Source organism: Pogoniulus pusillus, chromosome 21 (genome assembly GCF_015220805.1).
Source record: "Pogoniulus pusillus isolate bPogPus1 chromosome 21, bPogPus1.pri, whole genome shotgun sequence".
In the NCBI taxonomy this organism is placed as follows: Eukaryota; Metazoa; Chordata; class Aves; order Piciformes; family Lybiidae; genus Pogoniulus; species Pogoniulus pusillus.
In genome coordinates, this window is record NC_087284.1 from 5602858 (window position 1) to 5622647 (window position 19790).

A 19790-nucleotide genomic window follows, 5' to 3' on the forward strand; every position below is an offset into this window, starting at 1 on the left:
TTGGATGCAGTATTCCAGGGCAGCCCCAGAGCTCTCAGCCTTACCTCATCAGGCAGTGCTCCAGTCCCTTCAGCTTCCCCTTCTGCCCCACTTTCATCTTTTTTAAGTGAAAGATTAACTTTTAGGTTAAACCTGCTCCTTTGCAGATCTAGGCATAGTAAGCAAGTAGTTTTTAAGGCTAAGAGTAACTTTTGAAGGCTGACTCCACATCTCTTTGTTTCTCATTTCACTTTCTACCTGGAATAAAAAGTGTCTCTTGTTCACTTTCCTGCTGGAAACAAGGCTGGAAAAAAAACACTCCAGCTTCCCTGGGAGACCTCTCAGAAACACATCCTTGTCCAGAGCTCATTGGAAAGGAGCTTTGATTTGTAGTGTCCCATGGAAAGGCATCTTCCTTTAACACATGGGAATTCATGGGGCAATAAAAGTCAATTAGAGGCAACATTTCCAGTCAGTTTAAGCAGTGAAGGGACATTTCCAGCCATCTGCAGTCACTTTAAGCAGTGAAGGGACATTTCCAGCCATCTCCAGTCACTTTAAGCAGTGAAGGGACATTTCCAGCCATCTCCAGTCACTTTAAGCAGTGAGGGGACATTTCCAGCCATCTGCAGTCAGTTTAAGCAGTGAAGGGACATTTCCAGCCATCTGCAGTCACTTTAAGCAGTGAAGGGACATTTCCAGCCATCTCCAGTCACTTTAAGCAGTGAAGGGACATTTCCAGCCATCTCCAGTCACTTTAAGCAGTGAGGGGACATTTCCAGCCATCTGCAGTCAGTTTAAGCAGTGAAGGGACATTTCCAGCCATCTGCAGTCACTTTAAGCAGTGAAGGGACATTTCCAGCCATCTCCAGTCACTTTAAGCAGTGAAGGGACATTTCCAGCCATCTCCAGTCACTTTAAGCAGTGAAGGGACATTTCCAGCCATCTCCAGTCACTTTAAGCAGTGAAGGGACATTTCCAGCCATCTCCAGTCACTTTAAGCAGTGAAGGGACATTTCCAGCCATCTCCAGTCACTTTAAGCAGTGAAGGGACATTTCCAGCCATCTCCAGTCACTTTAAGCAGTGAAGGGACATTTCCAGCCATCTCCAGTCAGTTTAAGCAGTGAGGGGACATTTCCAGCCATCTCCAGTCACTTTAAGCAGTGAAGGGACATTTCCAGCCATCTCCAGTCACTTTAAGCAGTGAGGGGACATTTCCAGCCATCTGCAGTCACTTTAAGCAGTGAAGGGACATTTCCAGCCATCTCCAGTCACTTTAAGCAGTGAAGGGACATTTCCAGCCATCTCCAGTCACTTTAAGCAGTGAAGGGACATTTCCAGCCATCTCCAGTCACTTTAAGCAGTGAAGGGACATTTCCAGCCATCTCCAGTCACTTTAAGCAGTGAAGGGACATTTCCAGCCATCTCCAGTCACTTTAAGCAGTGAAGGGACATTTCCAGCCATCTCCAGTCACTTTAAGCAGTGAAGGGACATTTCCAGCCATCTCCAGTCAGTTTAAGCAGTGAGGGGACATTTCCAGCCATCTCCAGTCACTTTAAGCAGTGAAGGGACATTTCCAGCCATCTCCAGTCACTTTAAGCAGTGAAGGGACATTTCCAGCCATCTCCAGTCACTTTAAGCAGTGAAGGGACATTTCCAGCCATCTCCAGTCACTTTAAGCAGTGAAGGGACATTTCCAGCCATCTCCAGTCACTTTAAGCAGTGAAGGGACATTTCCAGCCATCTCCAGTCACTTTAAGCAGTGAAGGGACATTTCCAGCCATCTCCAGTCACTTTAAGCAGTGAGGGGACATTTCCAGCCATCTCCAGTCACTTTAAGCAGTGAAGGGACATTTCCAGTCCTCTGCAGTCACTTTAAGCAGTGAAGGGACATTTCCAGCCACCTCCAGTCAGTTTAAGCAGTGAGGGGACATTTCCAGCCATCTCCAGTCACTTTAAGCAGTGAAGGGACATTTCCAGCCATCTCCAGTCACTTTAAGCAGTGAAGGGACATTTCCAGCCATCTCCAGTCACTTTAAGCAGTGAAGGGACATTTCCAGTCCTCTGCAGTCACTTTAAGCAGTGAAGGGACATTTCCAGCCACCTCCAGTCAGTTTAAGCAGTGAGGGGACATTTCCAGCCATCTCCAGTCACTTTAAGCAGTGAAGGGACATTTCCAGCCATCTCCAGTCACTTTAAGCAGTGAAGGGACATTTCCAGCCATCTCCAGTCACTTTAAGCAGTGAAGGGACATTTCCAGCCATCTCCAGTCACTTTAAGCAGTGAAGGGACATTTCCAGCCATCTCCAGTCACTTTAAGCAGTGAAGGGACATTTCCAGCCATCTCCAGTCAGTTTAAGCAGTGAAGGGACATTTCCAGCCATCTCCAGTCAGTTTCAGCAGTGAAGGGACATTTCCAGCCATCTGCAGTCACTTTAAGCAGTGAGGGGACATTTCCAGCCATCTCCAGTCACTTTAAGCAGTGAAGGGACATTTCCAGTCCTCTGCAGTCACTTTAAGCAGTGAAGGGACATTTCCAGCCACCTCCAGTCAGTTTAAGCAGTGAGGGGACATTTCCAGCCATCTCCAGTCACTTTAAGCAGTGAAGGGACATTTCCAGCCATCTCCAGTCACTTTAAGCAGTGAAGGGACATTTCCAGCCATCTCCAGTCACTTTAAGCAGTGAAGGGACATTTCCAGCCATCTCCAGTCACTTTAAGCAGTGAAGGGACATTTCCAGCCATCTCCAGTCAGTTTAAGCAGTGAAGGGACATTTCCAGCCATCTCCAGTCAGTTTCAGCAGTGAAGGGACATTTCCAGCCATCTGCAGTCACTTTAAGCAGTGAGGGGACATTTCCAGCCATCTCCAGTCACTTTAAGCAGTGAAGGGACATTTCCAGCCATCTCCAGTCACTTTAAGCAGTGAAGGGACATTTCCAGCCATCTCCAGTCACTTTAAGCAGTGAAGGGACATTTCCAGCCATCTCCAGTCACTTTAAGCAGTGAAGGGACATTTCCAGCCATCTCCAGTCACTTTAAGCAGTGAAGGGACATTAATGCCTCCTAAATGGCTTAGCTGTCCTGCAGGCAGACTCCTGCTTGTCTCTTCCTTAGTATCCAGCTGGGTGTCCTTGAGGAAGCTGGTGCACAAATAACTGCTTTCCCTACCTGTAAAACGACACTGACCTGCTCTGTAAAAGGCTTTCCAAGAGGAGGGATGAAAAGCATTATGTAAGAAGCAAGCATTAGCATGGTTGCTCCTAGCAACTAGCAGCCTGCCTCCTGACAGCCACAAGAGCAATTCTCAGGTGGCAAAAAGCCCAGCCTTGGTTTTTCTCTCACCATTTTCACTCCAGCTCTCACCTCTTCCTTCAGCAGTAAGGATGAGAGAAGTATTTATATGATGCAGTGTCTGAGAGGGTCACTCTGCCTCTGGCTGTTGGAGGAAAAGGAAAGTTGTAAGGATGCAGCACTGGATTTGGAATCTTGTGCTGCTCCAAAGACATTCTTTCACTGTGCACAGAATCATGGAACTGTCAAGGTTGGAAGGGACCTCAAGGATCATCCAGTTCCAAGCCCCCTGCCATGGACAGGGACACAGATCATAGAATGGCAGTGGCTGGAAGGAACCTCGAAAGCTCCTCCAGTCCAACCCCTCTGACAGAACAAGATCACCTAGACCAGATCACACAGGAACACATTCAGGTGGGCTTTGAATATCATCAGAAGTAGACTCCACAACCCACCTGAGCAGCCTGTTCCACTAGATCAATCTGCCCAGAGCCACATCCAGTCTGGCCTTGAAAATGGGCTTCCACTACCACCCTGAGCAACCTGTTCCAGTCTCTCACCTCCCCTATGGTAAAGAATTTCTTCCTAATGTCTGATCTAAATCTCCCCTCCTCTAGCTTAGATCCATTCACCCTGGTCCTATCACTACCTGACACCCTGAAGAGTCCCTCTCCAGCTTTTCCTGCCAGATCATAAACTGTTTCTAATGTGCTCAAATATCTACCAGCTACTCAACAGGCAAACTGAAGGAAAGACAGAACTAGAAGGACACTATCATCATCAGGCTGGCACTGGTGCTGTGCCCCAGGGGTCAGTGCTGGGCACAGTCCTGTTCAACATCTTTATTGATGACCTGGGTGAGGGGATTGAGTCCAGCAGCAGTGAGTTTGCAGATGACACCAAGCTAGGAGCAGCTGTGGAACTGTTGGAGGGTAGGAGAGCCCTGCAGAGGGACCTAAACAGGCTGGATGGGTGGGCAGAGGCCAATGGGATGAGATTGAACAAGGCCAAGGGCAGGGTTCTGCACTTTGGCCACAACAACCCCAAGCAGTGCTACAGGCTGGGGACAGAGTGGCTGAGAGCAGCCAGGCAGAGAGGGAGCTGGGGGTGCTGGGAGAGAATAGCTGAAGATGAGGCAGCAGTGCCCAGGTGGGCAGCAGAGCCAATGGCATCCTGGGCTGGCTCAGGAGCAGTGTGGGCAGCAGGATAAGGGAGGTTCTTCTGCCCCTGTGCTCAGCACTGCTCAGGCCACACCTTGAGTGCTGTGTCCAGTTCTGGTCCCCTCAATTCAAGAGAGATGTTGAGGTGCTGGAAGGTGTCCAGAGAAGGGCAATGAAGCTGGTGAGGGGCTTGGAGCAGAGCCCTGTGAGGAGAGGCTGAGGGAGCTGGGGGTGTGCAGCCTGCAGAAGAGGAGGCTCAGAGCAGACCTCATTGCTGTCTACAACTACCTGAAGGGAGGCTGTAGCCAGGTGGGGTTGGGCTCTTCTGCCAGGCACCCAGGGACAGAATAAGAGGACACAGTCTTAAGCTGTACAAGGGCAGGTTCAGGCTGGATGTTGGGAGGAAATTCTTCCCATTAAGAGTGATTTGCATTGGAATGGGCTGGTTGGGGAGGTCATAGAATCAAAGAATCGGTCAGGGTTGGAAGGCACCACAAGGAGCAGCCAGTTCCAACCCCCCTGCCATGCCCAGGGACACCCTACCCTAGAGCAGGCTGCACACAGCCTCAGCCAGCCTGGCCTTAAAAACCTCCAGCCATGGGGCCTCAACCACCTCCCTGAGCAACCCACTCCAGACTCTCACCACTCTCCTGCTCAACAACTTCCTCCTCACCTCCACTCTGAATCTCCCCATCTCCAGCTTTGCTCGGTTCCCCCCACTCCTGCCACTCCCTGACATTCTAAGAAGTCCCTCCCCAACTTTTTTGTAGATCCACTTTAGATCCTGGAAGGCCACAAGAAGGTCACCTGGGAGCCTCCTCTTCTCCATACTGAGGTGGTGGAGTTGCTGTGCCTGGAAGTGCTTCGAAAAAGCTTGGATATGATGTTTGCTGCAATGATTTAGTTGATTAGAAGCTGTTGGGTAATAGATCAGGCTTCACAGTATCACAGTGTCACCAAGGTTGGAAGAGACCTCATAGATCATCAAGTCCAACCCTTTACCACAGAGCTCAAGGCCAGACCATGGCACCAAGTGCCACGTCCAATCCTGCCTTGAACAGCTCCAGGGACGGCGACTCCACCACCTCCCCGGGCAGCCCATTCCAGTGCCCAATGACTCTCTCAGGGAAGAACTTTCTCCTCACCTCCAGCCTAAATCTCCCCTGGCGCAGCCTGAGGCTGTGTCCTCTTGTTCTGGTGCTGGCCACCTGAGAGAAGAGAGCAACCTCCTCCTGGCCACAACCTCCCCTCAGGTAGTTGTAGACAGCAATAAGGTCTCCCCTGAGCCTCCTCTTCTCCAGGCTAAACAATCCCAGCTCCCTCAGGGAGCTTGATGAGCTTGAAGGAACTTCCCAACCTGGCTGACAATGTGATTCTGTGATCTGCAGCAGGCTGCATTTCTGGGTGCTGTGGTTTGAACTCTAGAAAGCACCTGTGGAGACAAAGAGATGAAGACATGAAGTGTAGCACAGTCTGCAACCTCCTTTGATCCTAAAGGCCGGGCAGGTCCTTAGGCTTAAGAAAGCACGTGAGGAAGTGGTGGTTTTTATAAACTCCTAATTTATTTCATAAAAATAGAAAAATATAAATATACAGATAGAAAAATATCATGAGGAATCCACACACAGACATCCTTCAACTCAATAAATATGACAGCAACGTTAATCTTCTCTTGTCTGATCAAAAGCCTACTCCGGAGGTTACGTTACAATGCAGGCTGGTAGGAAAGGTGATGCAAAGCAGTTAAGAAGAAAGAGTGAAAAGGAAGTTTTCATCTCATGGGTTAAAGGCACAAAAAGCCTTTTCCTTTTTGTTTTGTGGTCGGTAGAAACCTGTCCTTGGAGGTTTCTAGGCAGAGAAGGGTGAATGATTGATTTCTTACACGCTTTGTTTTTAACCTTAAATCATTCCTATTCATTCACATCGACGTATTGATGAAGCAAACTTTTACTAAGACAACATCTATGCATTTTTATTAGTATTATTGATCATTTATTTATTTCTTTTGTGGGGGTGTCAGTTTTGAAGTCCCAACTAAGAGAAGGTAGGCCACTTTATGTAGGAACAGAGACCCCTGAGGCCGAGCGGGTTACAGGTCTCGATCGCTATCCTCTCCGCCGTACATATCTGCCAGCTTCTTAAACCGAGGGCCCCAGTCACTGAGGTAATCATAATCCTGGTTAGCCTCTGTGGTCAGAGATTCCAGGGAGCTGAGGGAATTGGCTATGGAATCGTTGCCTTCGTAGGCATAGGTTGCTAGAGAATCATAAGGAGGGGCAGCTGGGTCTGAATCGTTTTCCTTCAACCTCCTGTGGATAAAATCTTGGACGTCGATGTTTTCCCAAAGGGGAGCAGTCCTCCTTATCTGGAATATAGGTTCAGGGATAACATCTCTCCTCATCTTGCTTTCTTCCCTCGCCTCTGGGTTTCTCAGTGTGCCAATGTCAAAGGCTTGGGTGTCTTCTTCCCCACCTCCTTCGTCGTTGTAGGTCACAACGTTGTCCCGCACGTCGTCCTTGGAGATGATCAAAGGTTCTTTCTTCCTCTGCTTCTTGAGAGCCGTGAACAAGACAACCAATACTGAAAGGAGACAAAAAAGGGATAATAATAAACTACTGTGTCCAGTTCTGGGCACAGGTTGGAAGAGACCTCCAAGATCATCCAGTCCAATCTAGCACTCAGCCCTGGCCAATCAACCAGACCATGGCACTAAGTGCCTCATCCAGGCTTGGCTTCAACACCTCCAGGGATGGCAACTCCACCACCTCCCTGGGCAGCCCATTCCAATGCCAATCACTCTCTCTGGGAAGAACTTCTTCCTAACATCCAGCCCAAACCTGCCCTGGCACAGGTATATATCAAACAGTAGCTATGATATATGTTCTTGTCCCTACAGCTTTCCATGTAGTGTGCCTCAAAGAACTCTGCAAGACATGGGATGTGGTTTAGTGGTAGGGGCATAGTAGTGGCGGTGGGAATGCAAGCTCTAGGTGAGGGGTTGGACTTGATCTCGTAGGTGTCCTCACAGAATCACAGAATCAAGCAGGTTGGAAGAGATTTCCAAGATCAGCCAGTCCAACCTAGCACCCAGCCCTAGCCAGTCAACCAGACTATGGCACTAAGTGCCTCATTGAGGCTTTTCTTCAACACCTTTAAGGGATACTTGTAAATTATGCTAAGCTGTAAGTATAGCTTCATTCCTTATCTTCCATCTGACTGAGTCTAGTCTGGGTGATTTCATAAGTGTGTGTCAAGTGAGTAACTCCCAAACCATCACAGCAGCCTATTCCAGGGCTCTGTTACCCTCACTGTAAAGAAGTTTCTCCTCCTTGTCTTATTGCTGTGGACCACTGAAAAGAGATTGGCAAGATCTCCCTTGGCTGAGTGTGGAGGAAGAGTAAATTGGTGCCGCTGTACTTGTGCTCATGAAATTTGGTGCTGAGCAGCTATCATCTTTTCTCAGAATGACAGAGCTTTGACCATGGCTCCTCTGGTCTGTGAAGAAGCTGTTCAAGGCAGGATTGGACGTGGCACTTGGTGCCATGGTCTAGCCTTGAGCTCTGTGGTAAAGGGTTGGACTTGATGATCTGTGAGGTCTCTTCCAACCTTGGTGATAGTGTGATACTGTGATAGGAACTCCACCACCTCCCTGGGCAGCCCATTCCAATGCCAATCACTCTCTCTGACAACAACTTCCTCCTAACATCCAGCCTAGACCTCCCCTGGCACAACTTGAGACTGTGTCTCCTTCTTCTCTTGCTGCTTGCCTGGCAGAAGAGCCCAACCCCACCTGGCTACAGCCTCCCTTCAGGTAGTTGCAGACAGCAATCTCAACAGCATTGTGATTCCATGACTCTTTTAAGACATTCTTCTGATAACAAGCAGGCTGTTGTAGGTCTCTCAGCCACCCTCCCAGATCCTTTTCCACCTGAGAAAGCAGTTGCTCTAAGCTGCCCAGCCCTTTGCTTGTCAATCAGACGTTTGATTACAGGCACTTACCTAGCAGGATAATGATGCAGAGGAGAATGGCCACCAGCGCCCCTGTGCTGAGGCCAGCAGGGAGGAACAAGGCTTCAGCACTGCAGGACTGCATGTTGCCACGGCTGTCACAGGCACACACCCTGATGGTCAAGGTGCCAGTGCTGCTCTGGATGGGGTAGTCATTGTCAAATATGATGATTGGCAGGAGATAGGTACTCGCCTTGCTGCGGCTGTATCCATTTCTCCTGGTCAGAATTCCTGCTGTGTTATCTAGAGGGGGGAAACAAAGAGGTATCACACAGTGTCACAGTATCATCAGGGTTGGAAGAGACCTCACAGATCATCAAGTCCAACCCTTTACCACAGAGCTCAAGGCCAGACCATGGCACCAAGTGCCACGTCCAGTCCTGCCTTGAACAGCTCCAGGGACGGCGACTCCACCACCTCCCCGGGCAGCCCATTCCAGTGTCCAATGACTCTCTCAGGGAAGAACTTTCTCCTCACCTCCAGCCGAAATTTCCCCTGGCACAGCCTGAGGCTGTGTCCTCTTGTTCTGGTGCTGGCCACCTGAGAGAAGAGAGCAACCTCCTCCTGGCCACAACCTCCCCTCAGGTAGTTGTAGACAGCAATGAGGTCACCTCTGAGCCTCCTCTTCTCCAGGCTAACCAATCCCAGCTCCCTCAGCCTCTCCTCGTAGGGCTGTGCTCAAGGCCTCTCCCCAGCCTCGTTGCCCTTCTCTGGACACACTCAAGCATCATAATGTCCCTCCTAAACTGGGGGGCCCAGAACTGGACACAGTACTCAAGGTGTGGTCTAACCAGTGCAGAGTACAGGGGCAGAATGACCTCCCTGCTCCTGCTGACCACACCATTCCTGATGCAGGCCACCTGGGCACACTGCTGGCTCATGTGGCTGGATGTTGCTGGGTGGAGATTTATCTGGGCTGGAGCTGAGTGGGGAGGTGGGAGGGAAAGGGGTGGTTAGTGGTCAGGAGTTACCTTTGTTGTCCACAATGGAGAAGTTTGGCTGAGCAACAGATTCTGGCACCACCTCGAAGAAGAACCTGTGCCCTCGCGCAGGCTCGTCTTTGTCAACCGCACTCACAGTCTGTATCAGCTGCAAAGGAAGCAGGATTTCAGCATGCTTGGGAAGCCTTCTGATTCAATTAAGGTCTCTGCTTTTCATGTTGAGTGAAAAGAAGGAACCAGTCTCTACCTGAAGACAGAAACTGATGACCTAAGCGTTATTCCCCACCTAAATGCGGGAGAGGTTAGAGTAAGTAAAATGTTGGGTTGTTGTTTGAATCATAGAATGGGTTGGGTTGGAAGGGACCTCAGAGATCATCTATTTCCAGCCCCCTGCCATAGGCAGGGACACCTCCCACTAGAACAGGTCACTCAAGGCATCATCCAAGCTGGCCTTCAACACCTTCAGGGAGGGAGCAGCCACAACCTCCCTGGGCAACCTGTGCCAGTGTCTCATTGCCCTCACTGTAAACAACTTCTTCCTAACATCCACCTTCAATCTCCTCTCTGCTACTTTAAACCCATTCCTCCTCATCCTCTCATTACGAGACCTTGTCAATAGTCCCTCCCCAGCCTTCTTGTAGCCCCCTTCAGATACTAGAAGACCACTCCAAGGTCCCCTCAAAGCCTTCTCTTCTCCAGGCTGAAGAGCCCCAACTCTTGTAACCTGTTCTCATAGCAGACCTGAGCATCTTCATGGCCTCCTCTGGACTGGCTCAAACATGAGGAGGATCCCTCACAGAGGATGACACAGGGCCCAGTCCCCACTGCAAGGCAGCCACATGCTTTGTTTAGTACTCAGCATCTTGCAGCTGTACAGCAAGAGTTGTCCTTCTGAATAAGCCACAGACCTCCTGTAGTCTCATGCAGCAATGACACAGAGCAGTGTGTAGGACAGTTATTTACTGGGTAAAAGAAGGCTCTGAAGTGATCTTATTGTGGCCTTCCAGTATCTGAAGGGGGGCTACAAAAAAGCTGGGGAGAGACTTTTTAGGCTCTCAGGGAGTGACAAGACTAGGAGAAATGGAGCAAAGCTGGAGGTGGGGAGAGTCAGAGTTGATGTCAGGAAGAAGTTGTTGAGCATGAGAGTGGTGAGAGGCTGGAATGGGTTGCCCAGGGAGGTGGTGGAAGCTCCATCCCTGGAGGTGTTTAATGCCAGGTTGGATGAGGATCTAGACAGCCTCATCTAGTGTGAGGGGGCCCATGGCAGGGGAGTTGGAACTAGATGATCCTTGTGGTCCCTTCCAACACTGACTGATTCTATGAGTCTATGACTCTCATTCCCTGCCCACCTTATCTACTCCTGGCAACACACTGAAGTACTGCACTGGTAGGATGCTTGGTTGTCCTGAAATAAGAAAAAGAAATGCTTTAGTCCTTCCTAAAGTGAAACCTCAACAATTGGTTGCTGAATTTTGTAGCTGCCCTAACAACTCAACTCAAGCTCAACTTGGAAGGAGCCCAGCATAGGGTCAGAGTAAAGCTGGCTTAAAAAGAGAGGCTGTGGCAACACATTTGGATCACAAAGGCTTTCCTCCTGCACCAAAACATGCAAGTAAGTGTATTCATGTATACACATAGGTATGCATACAGGGTAGCAACTTGTCTCTTTCTATCTGCTGCTGGACTGACAGAGGCTAAGGGAAAACAGCTGCATGAGCAAGGAAGAAAAAACTACCTGGGGGTAGCTTGGAGGGAGCCCAGCATAGGGTAAGAGTAAAGTAAGCTTAAAAGGAGGGGCTGTGGCAACACATTTGGATCACACAGGCTTTCCTGCTGCACCAAAACATGCAAGTAAGTGTGCTCAGGTATACATATGCACACATACAGGGTAGCAGTTTGTCTCTTCCTATCTGCTGCTGGACTGACAGAGGCTAAGGGAAAACAGCTGCATGACCAAAGGAGTAAAAGCTACCTGGGGGCAGCTGCAGTTTGTGAAAGGACTTGTGACAGCTAACACCGTGCCAGGTTGCCAGGGTCACAGCAATTCCAGCAAGCCATATGAGTGACTGCTGTGTCCTTTGCACTTCCCCATGGTTATCACGCTGGAGACTGCCCCATAGTCCACCTTGCCTTGCAAGGACATGTTTGAGATCAATCAGAAAATGACAGAGCTTGGCAGAACGAGAAGGGGAGCAAGTTTCACCCGGGGATGCTGCAACTCACTGCCAGCAATTTCCTGCGACCTAAAAACTCAGAGGCAGAAGGAGCTCAGCAGCCAGATTTGTTTCTTTCAAAGCCACGAAGGAGCCAACGACTGCCTTGAGGTTTTGAAGCGTTTGCAGTGTGTCTCGAAACCCCACAGACATCAAAGCCCTTCATTATCAAAGCCTTACTTTGCAGAGTGGCTCTCTGAGGTTTCCAGGGAAAGGACAGCAGGAGTTGTGCAGGAAATACAGTAATTGACAAGTAACACTGGGAGGGGTTTTAAGCTTTGCAGCAATCAAGTGAGAAATGTCTTGTTCTTGTGTGCTTTCTCTCAGCATCAGCTGGAGGGAGACTTGGGGATGCAGTTCATTTTGGGAGGGTGTTGAGCATCCCTCAGGAAGGACAAATGTAATAGTAGGGATGCCAAAAACGAAGTGTTCTTCTTAGTGTCTCACTCAGGCATCTGCTGCTGCTAAGTCCTGCATGACCATTTGGTCCCCCTGCCTTTTTCCTAGTTAACTTTGGAGTGTAGTTAATAGTATCAAGTTGTTGCACTGTGCTAGTTTGAGCCTAGCTGGCATATTTTAGTGAGAGGAATTAGATGCTAGGCTGTGAAAAAGAAACAATGCTGATGTCTGCTGCACTCATAGGCTTGCTGGGATGGATAAGAGCAAGAACACAAACATAGATAACAGAGTTGCTCTCTGGCTTTGAGGCTGCACTTCTCTCTAACCTAACCTGCTGTCTGTGTGACTAATCCATCTGCTTCCTAACTCCCCTGGCCAAGTCTCAAAACTACCTTAAACATAAGGCAAAGGTTGGAACTGGCTGAGCTTTGAGCTCCCTTCCAACTTAAACCATTCTATGATTCTATATCAACATTTTTCCAGCACCCTGCTGCTCTTCTTCCTTGCCTTTGAGACTGACAACCCAGAGGAGACCACACACTGCTTGATTTTAGTTTTGCAGTGTTTCATAGAAAAAAAAACCTGCAATATTGACCCAGAAAAAGAAAATTAAACTGCTCCTGATGGGACTAAACTACCAAATTGAAATGAGAACATTTTCCTCTCACGTTTTCACAAGTTTGAAAAGACAGAAGAAGTGTAAAAGTAGCAGAGAAGAGAAAGAGAATTGGAAGAGGTGATAGCATTTGTGCTAAAAAAAAAACAAACCCAAACCCTGATAGTGAAGATATCCTGCTCTAATAGCTACCAGAAACTGCAGTGAAGTAGCTTGGGGCTTTTCGAGATGCAATCAGTGGGATGTTTGTAGGCTGTGGATTTGATTCTCTTCAAGTGCAAATCTCATGGAGGACAATTGTGCCAGGCATAGAGGAACCTAATTACATTGAAAAACCTACTCTAGAGGGGAAGGTTAAAAAGGAAAAGGGAAAAAAAGAAAAGGCAACAAACCACCTTATTACCTGCTCTGACTATGGGCTGCATAAATTGAGAAGCAGCTGTTGTTCCATCGGGAAAGGTGGGAGAGCAGAAGGACAATGAGAAAGGATGTATAGAATCATAGAACCATAGAATCAACCAGGGTAGGAGAACCCTGCAAAGGGACCTGGCCAGGCTGGATGGGTGGGCAGAGGCCAATGGGATGAGATTGAACAAGGCCAAGTGCAGGGTTCTGCACTTTGGCCACAACAACCCCAAGCAGCACTGTAGTGCTGGGGACTGAGTGGCTGAGAGCAGCCAGGCAGAGAGGGAGCTGGGGGTGCTGGTAGAGAGTAGCTGAAGATGAGGCAGCAGTGTGCCCAGGTGGGCAGCAGAGCCAATGGCATCCTGGGCTGGCTCAGGAGCAGTGTGGGCAGCAGGACAAGGGAGGTTCTTGTGCCCCTGTGCTCAGCACTGCTCAGGCCACCCCTTGAGTGCTGTGTCCAGTTCTGGGCTCCTCAATTCAAGAAGGATGTTGAGGTGCTGGAAGGTGTCCAGAGAAGGGCAACAAAGCTGGTGAGAGGCCTGGAGCACAAATCCTATGAGGAGAGGCTGAGGGAGCTGGGCCTGTTTAGCCTGGAGAAGAGGAGGCTCAGGGGTGATCTTATTACTGTCTACAACTACCTGAAGGGACATTGTAGCCAGGTGGGGGGTGGCCTCTTCTCCTAGGCAACCAGCAATAGAACAAGGGGACACAGTCTCAAGTTGTGCCAGGGTAGGTATAGGCTGGATGTTAGGAAGAAGTTCTTCACAGAGAGAGTGATTGGCATTGGAATGGGCTGCCCAGGGAGGTGGTGGAGGCACTGTCCTTGGGGGTCTTCAAGAAACGACTGGATGAGGCACTTAGTGCCATGGTCTGGTTGATTGGATAGGGCTGGGTGCTAGGTTGGACTGGATGATCTTGGAGGTCTCTTCCAACCTGGTTGATTCTATGATTCTATGATTCTAAGGCCAAGTGCAGGGTTCTGCACCTTGGCCACAACAACCCCAAGCAGCACTACAGGCTGGAGAGCAGCCAGGCAGAAAGGGGCCTGGAGGCAGTAGCTGAAGAGGATGAGCCAGCAGTGTGCCCAGGTGGGCAGGAGAGCCAATGGCATCCTGGGCTGGCTCAGGAGCAGTGTGGCCATATGATTCTGTGAAGAGCTTGGTTGGGGCACTCAGTGCCATGGTTTAGCTGGTGTGGGGATGTTAGGTCCTAGACTGCACCTGATGAACTCAGAGGTCTTTTCCAGCCTCAGTTGTTCTGTGGTTCTGTGAAAGTTTCATGCATGGTAATGCAAACCAGTTTTGTTTTCAGGCCTTGGCTCTGTTCCACAAACGTGTTGGCAGTTCTTAAAGCAGGACTGAATGCTTATCAAATGGTGGAATATTCTGCCTTGAATTCCAATTCCTACTTCAAAAGACAGCCAGGCTGTTAGCTTGAGTCTCTCGTGAAACCAAGCCAACAGGTGTCCACCTAGAGGAGGCAGCTGCAAGGTATAAGCAGCCTGTGAGTGATAGTTAGCAGTGGGCACATGAAAAATGTGATCTCCTCCTGCTCCATCTGAAAAAGGGAGGAGGGGGATGGAGAGCAAGGAAAAGAAACAAATCTACCAGCCTTCTGAACCAGAAATAAACCTTTCCTCTGCTCTGATGTCTGAGAGCCCCTGAAAGGCTGTGCCAGTGTAAACAATAGGAACCCAGCTGATGTCCTTTAATATGGTTATTGATAGGTACTGAAATGAGCTAAATTGTTACCAGCAAATTGCTCAGTGAAATCCTTCTCTTTTCCAAGTAAATATTCCTGGTTTCCATGGAGAGGACTCATCCTCTAATCTGGCAGCAAAGACCCAATTAATTTTTGTGACAAGGGCATGAGAGAACTTCTATCAGAGCCTTCCCCACACCAGTCCCTGGGGCTCCAGCATGCCATTAAGGGATTAGGGACTTCTAAATGGTGTGAGAAAGAAACTGCATCGTATTTTATTCCAGCCTGTAGTGCCAGACAGTGAAACAGAACTTGCAAGCTGACAAATCAGTTCCAGACTCCTAATGAACACAGTCACACCTCTGGTGATAATGTCTCTCCCCAGTCAGGTCAGTGTTGTTTGGAAACACAAAAAGCAGTAGGGAAGGAGAAGTGACTGAAGGATTTTCTTTCCTCTGACCTTCCTAAGGCTATCTGAAGAAGCAAACTGAATGCAGCCTTTAGTGTCTGCTGGGGTTGAGAATGAGCAATCTTTGATCATTCTGACTGCTTCCTGATGCAGCTGAGAGTGGTGTGATTAATAGCAGGGCCCAATTAATAACCTTTGTTTGTATCAGTGCTATTACTTTACTATTACCAGTTGCTCTCATCTTTACTGCTATTATTATTACTTCTATTACTATTGCTATTGTCCATTCTTACAATCTTATTGATCCCAACCATCCAATGTCACACCATTCTGTCCTATTCTGTGATTTTTCTGCTACTGCAGACTAAATGTGTTTGTCTTCTCAGTCTGACTCCCCTCCAGCATGCCCCAGATGTGGAAGCACCGCTGAGATATGTCGAGAAGCAGTAATGCTTAGGATCATTGCATCATAGGATCACAGAATCAGTCAGGGTTGGAAGGGACCACAAGGAGCAGCCAGTTCCAACCCCCCTGCCATGCCCAGGGACACCCTACCCTAGAGCAGGCTGCACACAGCCTCAGCCAGCCTGGCCTCAAACACCTCCAGCCATGGGGCCTCAACCACCTCCCTGGGCAACCCATTCCAGCCTCTCACCACTCTCATCACCAACAACTTCCTCCTCACCTCCACTCTGACTCTCCCCACCTCCAGCTTTGCTCCATTCCCCCCAGTCCTGCCATTCCCTGACAGCCTCAAAAGTCCCTCCCCAGCATTTTGTAGCCCCCTTCAGATGCTGGAAGGCCACAAGAAGGTCACCTGGGAGCCTCCTCTTCTCCAGCCTGCACAGCCCCAACTCTTTCACTCTGTGCTCACAGCAGAGCTGCTGCAGCCCTCTGAGCATCCTCCTGGCCCTGCTCTGGACACACTCCAGCATCTCCACGTCCCTCTTAGAATGGGAGCTCCAGAGCTGGATGCAGTACTCCAGGTGGGCTCTCAGCAAAGCAGAGCAGAGGGGAAGAATCACCTCCCTCCACCTGTTGGCCACACTTGAGGGTAAATATAGACTGGGTGTTAATAGGACCTCGACAGTTCTACGATTCCCTGAAGTTGCAGAGGTTTTAGGGTTTATTTGTCTCAATTTCATCTTATGTATAGAGCTTCTGTGTTGGTTTGTTTGTTTCTTTTTCTGCACAGGCAGGATTTAGGTCAGATGCCAGCTGTTTGAAATTGATGACTAGAATTAGCTGAATGTATTGCACCTGGAAAACAAAAATCAGCTTATAAATCATAAAATGAAACTGTGAAAGTACAACAGCAGCAACAGAAGAAGGGGACACAGTCTCAAGTTGTGGCAGGGCAGGTCTAGGCTGGATGTTAGGAGGAAGTTGTTGTCAGAGAGAGTGATTGGCATTGGAATGGGCTGCCCAGGGAGGTGGTGGAGTGATCGTCCCTGGAGCTGTTGAAGCAAAGCCTGGCTGAGGCACTTAGTGCCATGGTCTGGTTGATTGGCCAGGGCTGGGTGCTAGGTTGGACTGGATGAGCTTGGAGCTCTCTTACAACCTGATCAATTCTATGATTCTATGATTCCAAACTCCAGCAGAGAGGGGCCAGGATGGAGCCCCAAACTCAGCTGAGATTTGTCACTGTGTCTTGCTGCTTTTCTGCTGAAATCACTCACCCAAAGCTCGCTGAACTTACAGAAACTGACATGGAAATAGTCAAAAGGCAGGAGATTTTCCTTGTCCTTAGAGCACAGCAACCAAGCAGCCCTCCAAGGCTCTCCAAGGCTGGCAGATATGGAAGCACAGCAGGAAAGATGCTCATGTTTTGCCTCGCTTGCTGCCCAGTGCTCTATTTAGCCACAGCTGTGGGAGCATTAAATGGTACCTGAGATGAACCTGAAATTTCAAGTCCTGCAGAACTCAAATGAGAGCAAGAAAATGCAATTCAAGTGATGTTTCATGAATAATTTAACAGATATAGATATCTACAATAATACAAGAAACAAGGGTGGGGAAATCCAGTGGATAGATGGAGCTGGCATTCCACTTTTGCACTTGTAAGTCAACTTCATTTACTTGCCTGTCATTGCCCCTGATGCTGGATGTCAGGGAAGTGAATTGGAAAGACAGAGGAGGCTTTGAGTCAGATCACTTGGATTTGAAGAGGTTCTTGACCATTATTTGCATCCTTTTGCAGGAAAGTCTTGCTAGTTGTGATGCAAATTGCAGGAATAGAGGAATGTGCACCTGGCAGTCAGTGGAAGGAATTATAATGTCAATTTTTGGTGCTTTTATTTAACAGCAGAAGGAATTATCGGGGGGGGGGGGGGGGGGGGGGGGGGAATGGAAGGAGAAGCAGATTTGGAATGAACTGAGGCTGGTGGTCAGATCAGGAAGATTGCATCTTAACCAGTGAGATAAATTGCCACATAAGATGCAGTTTAAGCCTTATAGAATGAGTGAAACATCCCTAAATTCCTGGTTGGATCATAGAACCAGAGAATCATAGGATCATAGAAGTAGAGAATCATAGGATCACAGGATCATAGGATCACAGCATCAACCTGTTCTGCAGGACTTGAAATTTCAGGTTCATCTCAGGTACCATTTAATGCTCCCACAGATGTGGCTAAATAGAGCACTGGGCAGCAAGCGAGGCAAAACATGAGCATCTTTCCTGCTGTGCTTCCATATCTGCCAGCCTTGGAGAGCCTTGGAGGGCTGCTTGGTTGCTGTGCTCTAAGGACAAGGAAAATCTCCTGCCTTTTGACTATTTCCATGTCAGTTTCTGTAACTTCAGCGAGCTTTGGATGAGTGATTTCAGCAGAAAAGCAGCAAGACACAGTGACAAATCTCAGCTGAGTTTGGGGCTCCATCCTGGCCCCTCTCTGCTGGAGTTTGGAATCATAGACTCATGGAATCATAGAATCAAGCAGGTTGGAAGAGACCTCCAAGCTCATCCAGTCCAACCTAGCACTCAGCCCTGGCCAGTCAACCAGACATGGCACTAAGTGCCTCATCCAGGCTTTGCTTCAACATCTCCAGGGATGGTGACTCCACCACCTCCCTGGGCAGCCCATTCCAATGCCAATCACTCTCTCTGCCAACAACTTCCTCCTAACATCCAGCCTAGACCTCCCCCAGCACAACTTGAGACTGTGTCCCCTTGTTCTGTCCCTGGCTGTCTGGCAGAAGAGCCCAACCCCACCTGCCTACAGCCTCCCTTCAGCCAGCTGCAGACAGCAATGAGGTCTGCCCTGAGCCTCCTCTGCTGCAGGCTGCACACCCCCAGGTGAGGATCTGCTCCAGGCCCCTCCCCAGCCTTGCTGCCCTTCTCTGGACACCTTCCAGCACCTCAACATCTCTTTTGAATTGAGGAGCCCAGAACTGGACACAGCACTCAAGGGGTGGCCTGAGCACTGCTGAGCACAGGAGCAGAAGAACCTCCCTTGTCCTACTGCCCACACTGCTCCTGAGCCAGCCCAGGTTGCCATTGGCTCTCTGCCCACCTGGGCACACTGCTGCCTCAGCTTCAGCTACTCTCTATCAGTACCCCAGCTCCCTCTCTGCCTGGCTGCTCTCAGCCACTCTGTCCCCAGCCTGTAGTGCTGCTTGGGGTTGTTGTGGCCAAAGTGCAGAACCCTGCACTTGGCCTTGTTCAATGTCACCCCATTGGCCTCTGCCCACCCATGCAGCCTGTCCAGGTCCCTCTGCAGGGCTCTCCTACCCTCCAACAGCTCCACACCTGCTCCTAGCTTGGTTTCATAAAAACCCATTTAGATTTATGCTGGCAAAACCAGTCAGCTCAAAGTCTAAAGTCTCATTCAGAGAAGAGGCTCATGCTTGGATTTAGGCTCATGCTTGAAAGACAATCTCAAGGTACCAAATTTGCTGTGCAATCCAGTGCCTTGGTAAATACTCTCAGAATGAAATACCAGCAAAACTTACATCTTCCTCTACAGGATTCAAAGCTGAAAAGCTGGCAGGCATTAGCCTAGAGAGATGCTGGTGGCAGCAAAGGTAATACTAAAAGACTTCTGTCATCCCTTGGCTCTGACTTCCATTGGTCTATCTCCTTTCTTAGTTTCCATTTCTCAGTTTGTGTTCTCCACAAATCTTGGTATTGTCTTTTCAGATTATCAGAGCACTTCTGAGCTGGTTTAGAAAGGGATATGGATGACCAAATTCTAATCAATCACCCACTGAAGTTTCACTTAGAATGGCAGAAACTTAATTTCTTCTGGTTCCTTTTTTTGCTTTACCTTCAGACAGATGTATTTTTCATGCCTCCTTTGCTGAAGCACACCAAAAGATTTCCCTGTTTTGTGTCCCTGAAGGTGTGGTTACATTGCTTTAGGCTTTGAAAAGAAAACACAAAACCAGTTCTGGAGCCCCCAAACACAAGCAGGACATGGAACTTGGAGAAAGTCCAGAGGAGGCCACAAAGATGCTGCAACAGCTCTGCTCTGAGGACAGGCTGAGAGAGTTGGGGCTCTGCAGCCTGCAGAAGAGAAGGCTTCCAGGAGACCTTGGAATGGCCTTTCAGTATCTGAAGAAGGTTCCAGGAGGGCTGGGGAGGGACTATTGACAAGGACTTGTAATGGGTATAAACTGGCAGAGGGCAGATTTAAACTAGATGTGAGGAAGAAGTTCTTTGTAGTGA

At 49.0% G+C, this 19790-nt stretch overlaps 1 protein-coding gene across 1 annotated transcript in view; it reads right to left on the bottom strand.

Annotated features, from left to right (window-relative positions):
- Positions 1–5969: 5969 nt before the first annotated feature.
- Positions 5970–19790, bottom strand: part of CDH9 (cadherin 9) — a 123386-nt gene continuing 109565 nt past the window's right edge. The window contains exons 10-12 of the mRNA XM_064160826.1: positions 9412–9529; positions 8432–8683; positions 5970–7012 (exon numbers count right to left, since the gene is read on the bottom strand). Of these exons, the coding sequence (XP_064016896.1) occupies positions 6522–7012; positions 8432–8683; positions 9412–9529 (861 nt within the window). The 3' untranslated portion in view covers positions 5970–6521. The remainder of the gene's footprint in view (positions 7013–8431; positions 8684–9411; positions 9530–19790) is intronic.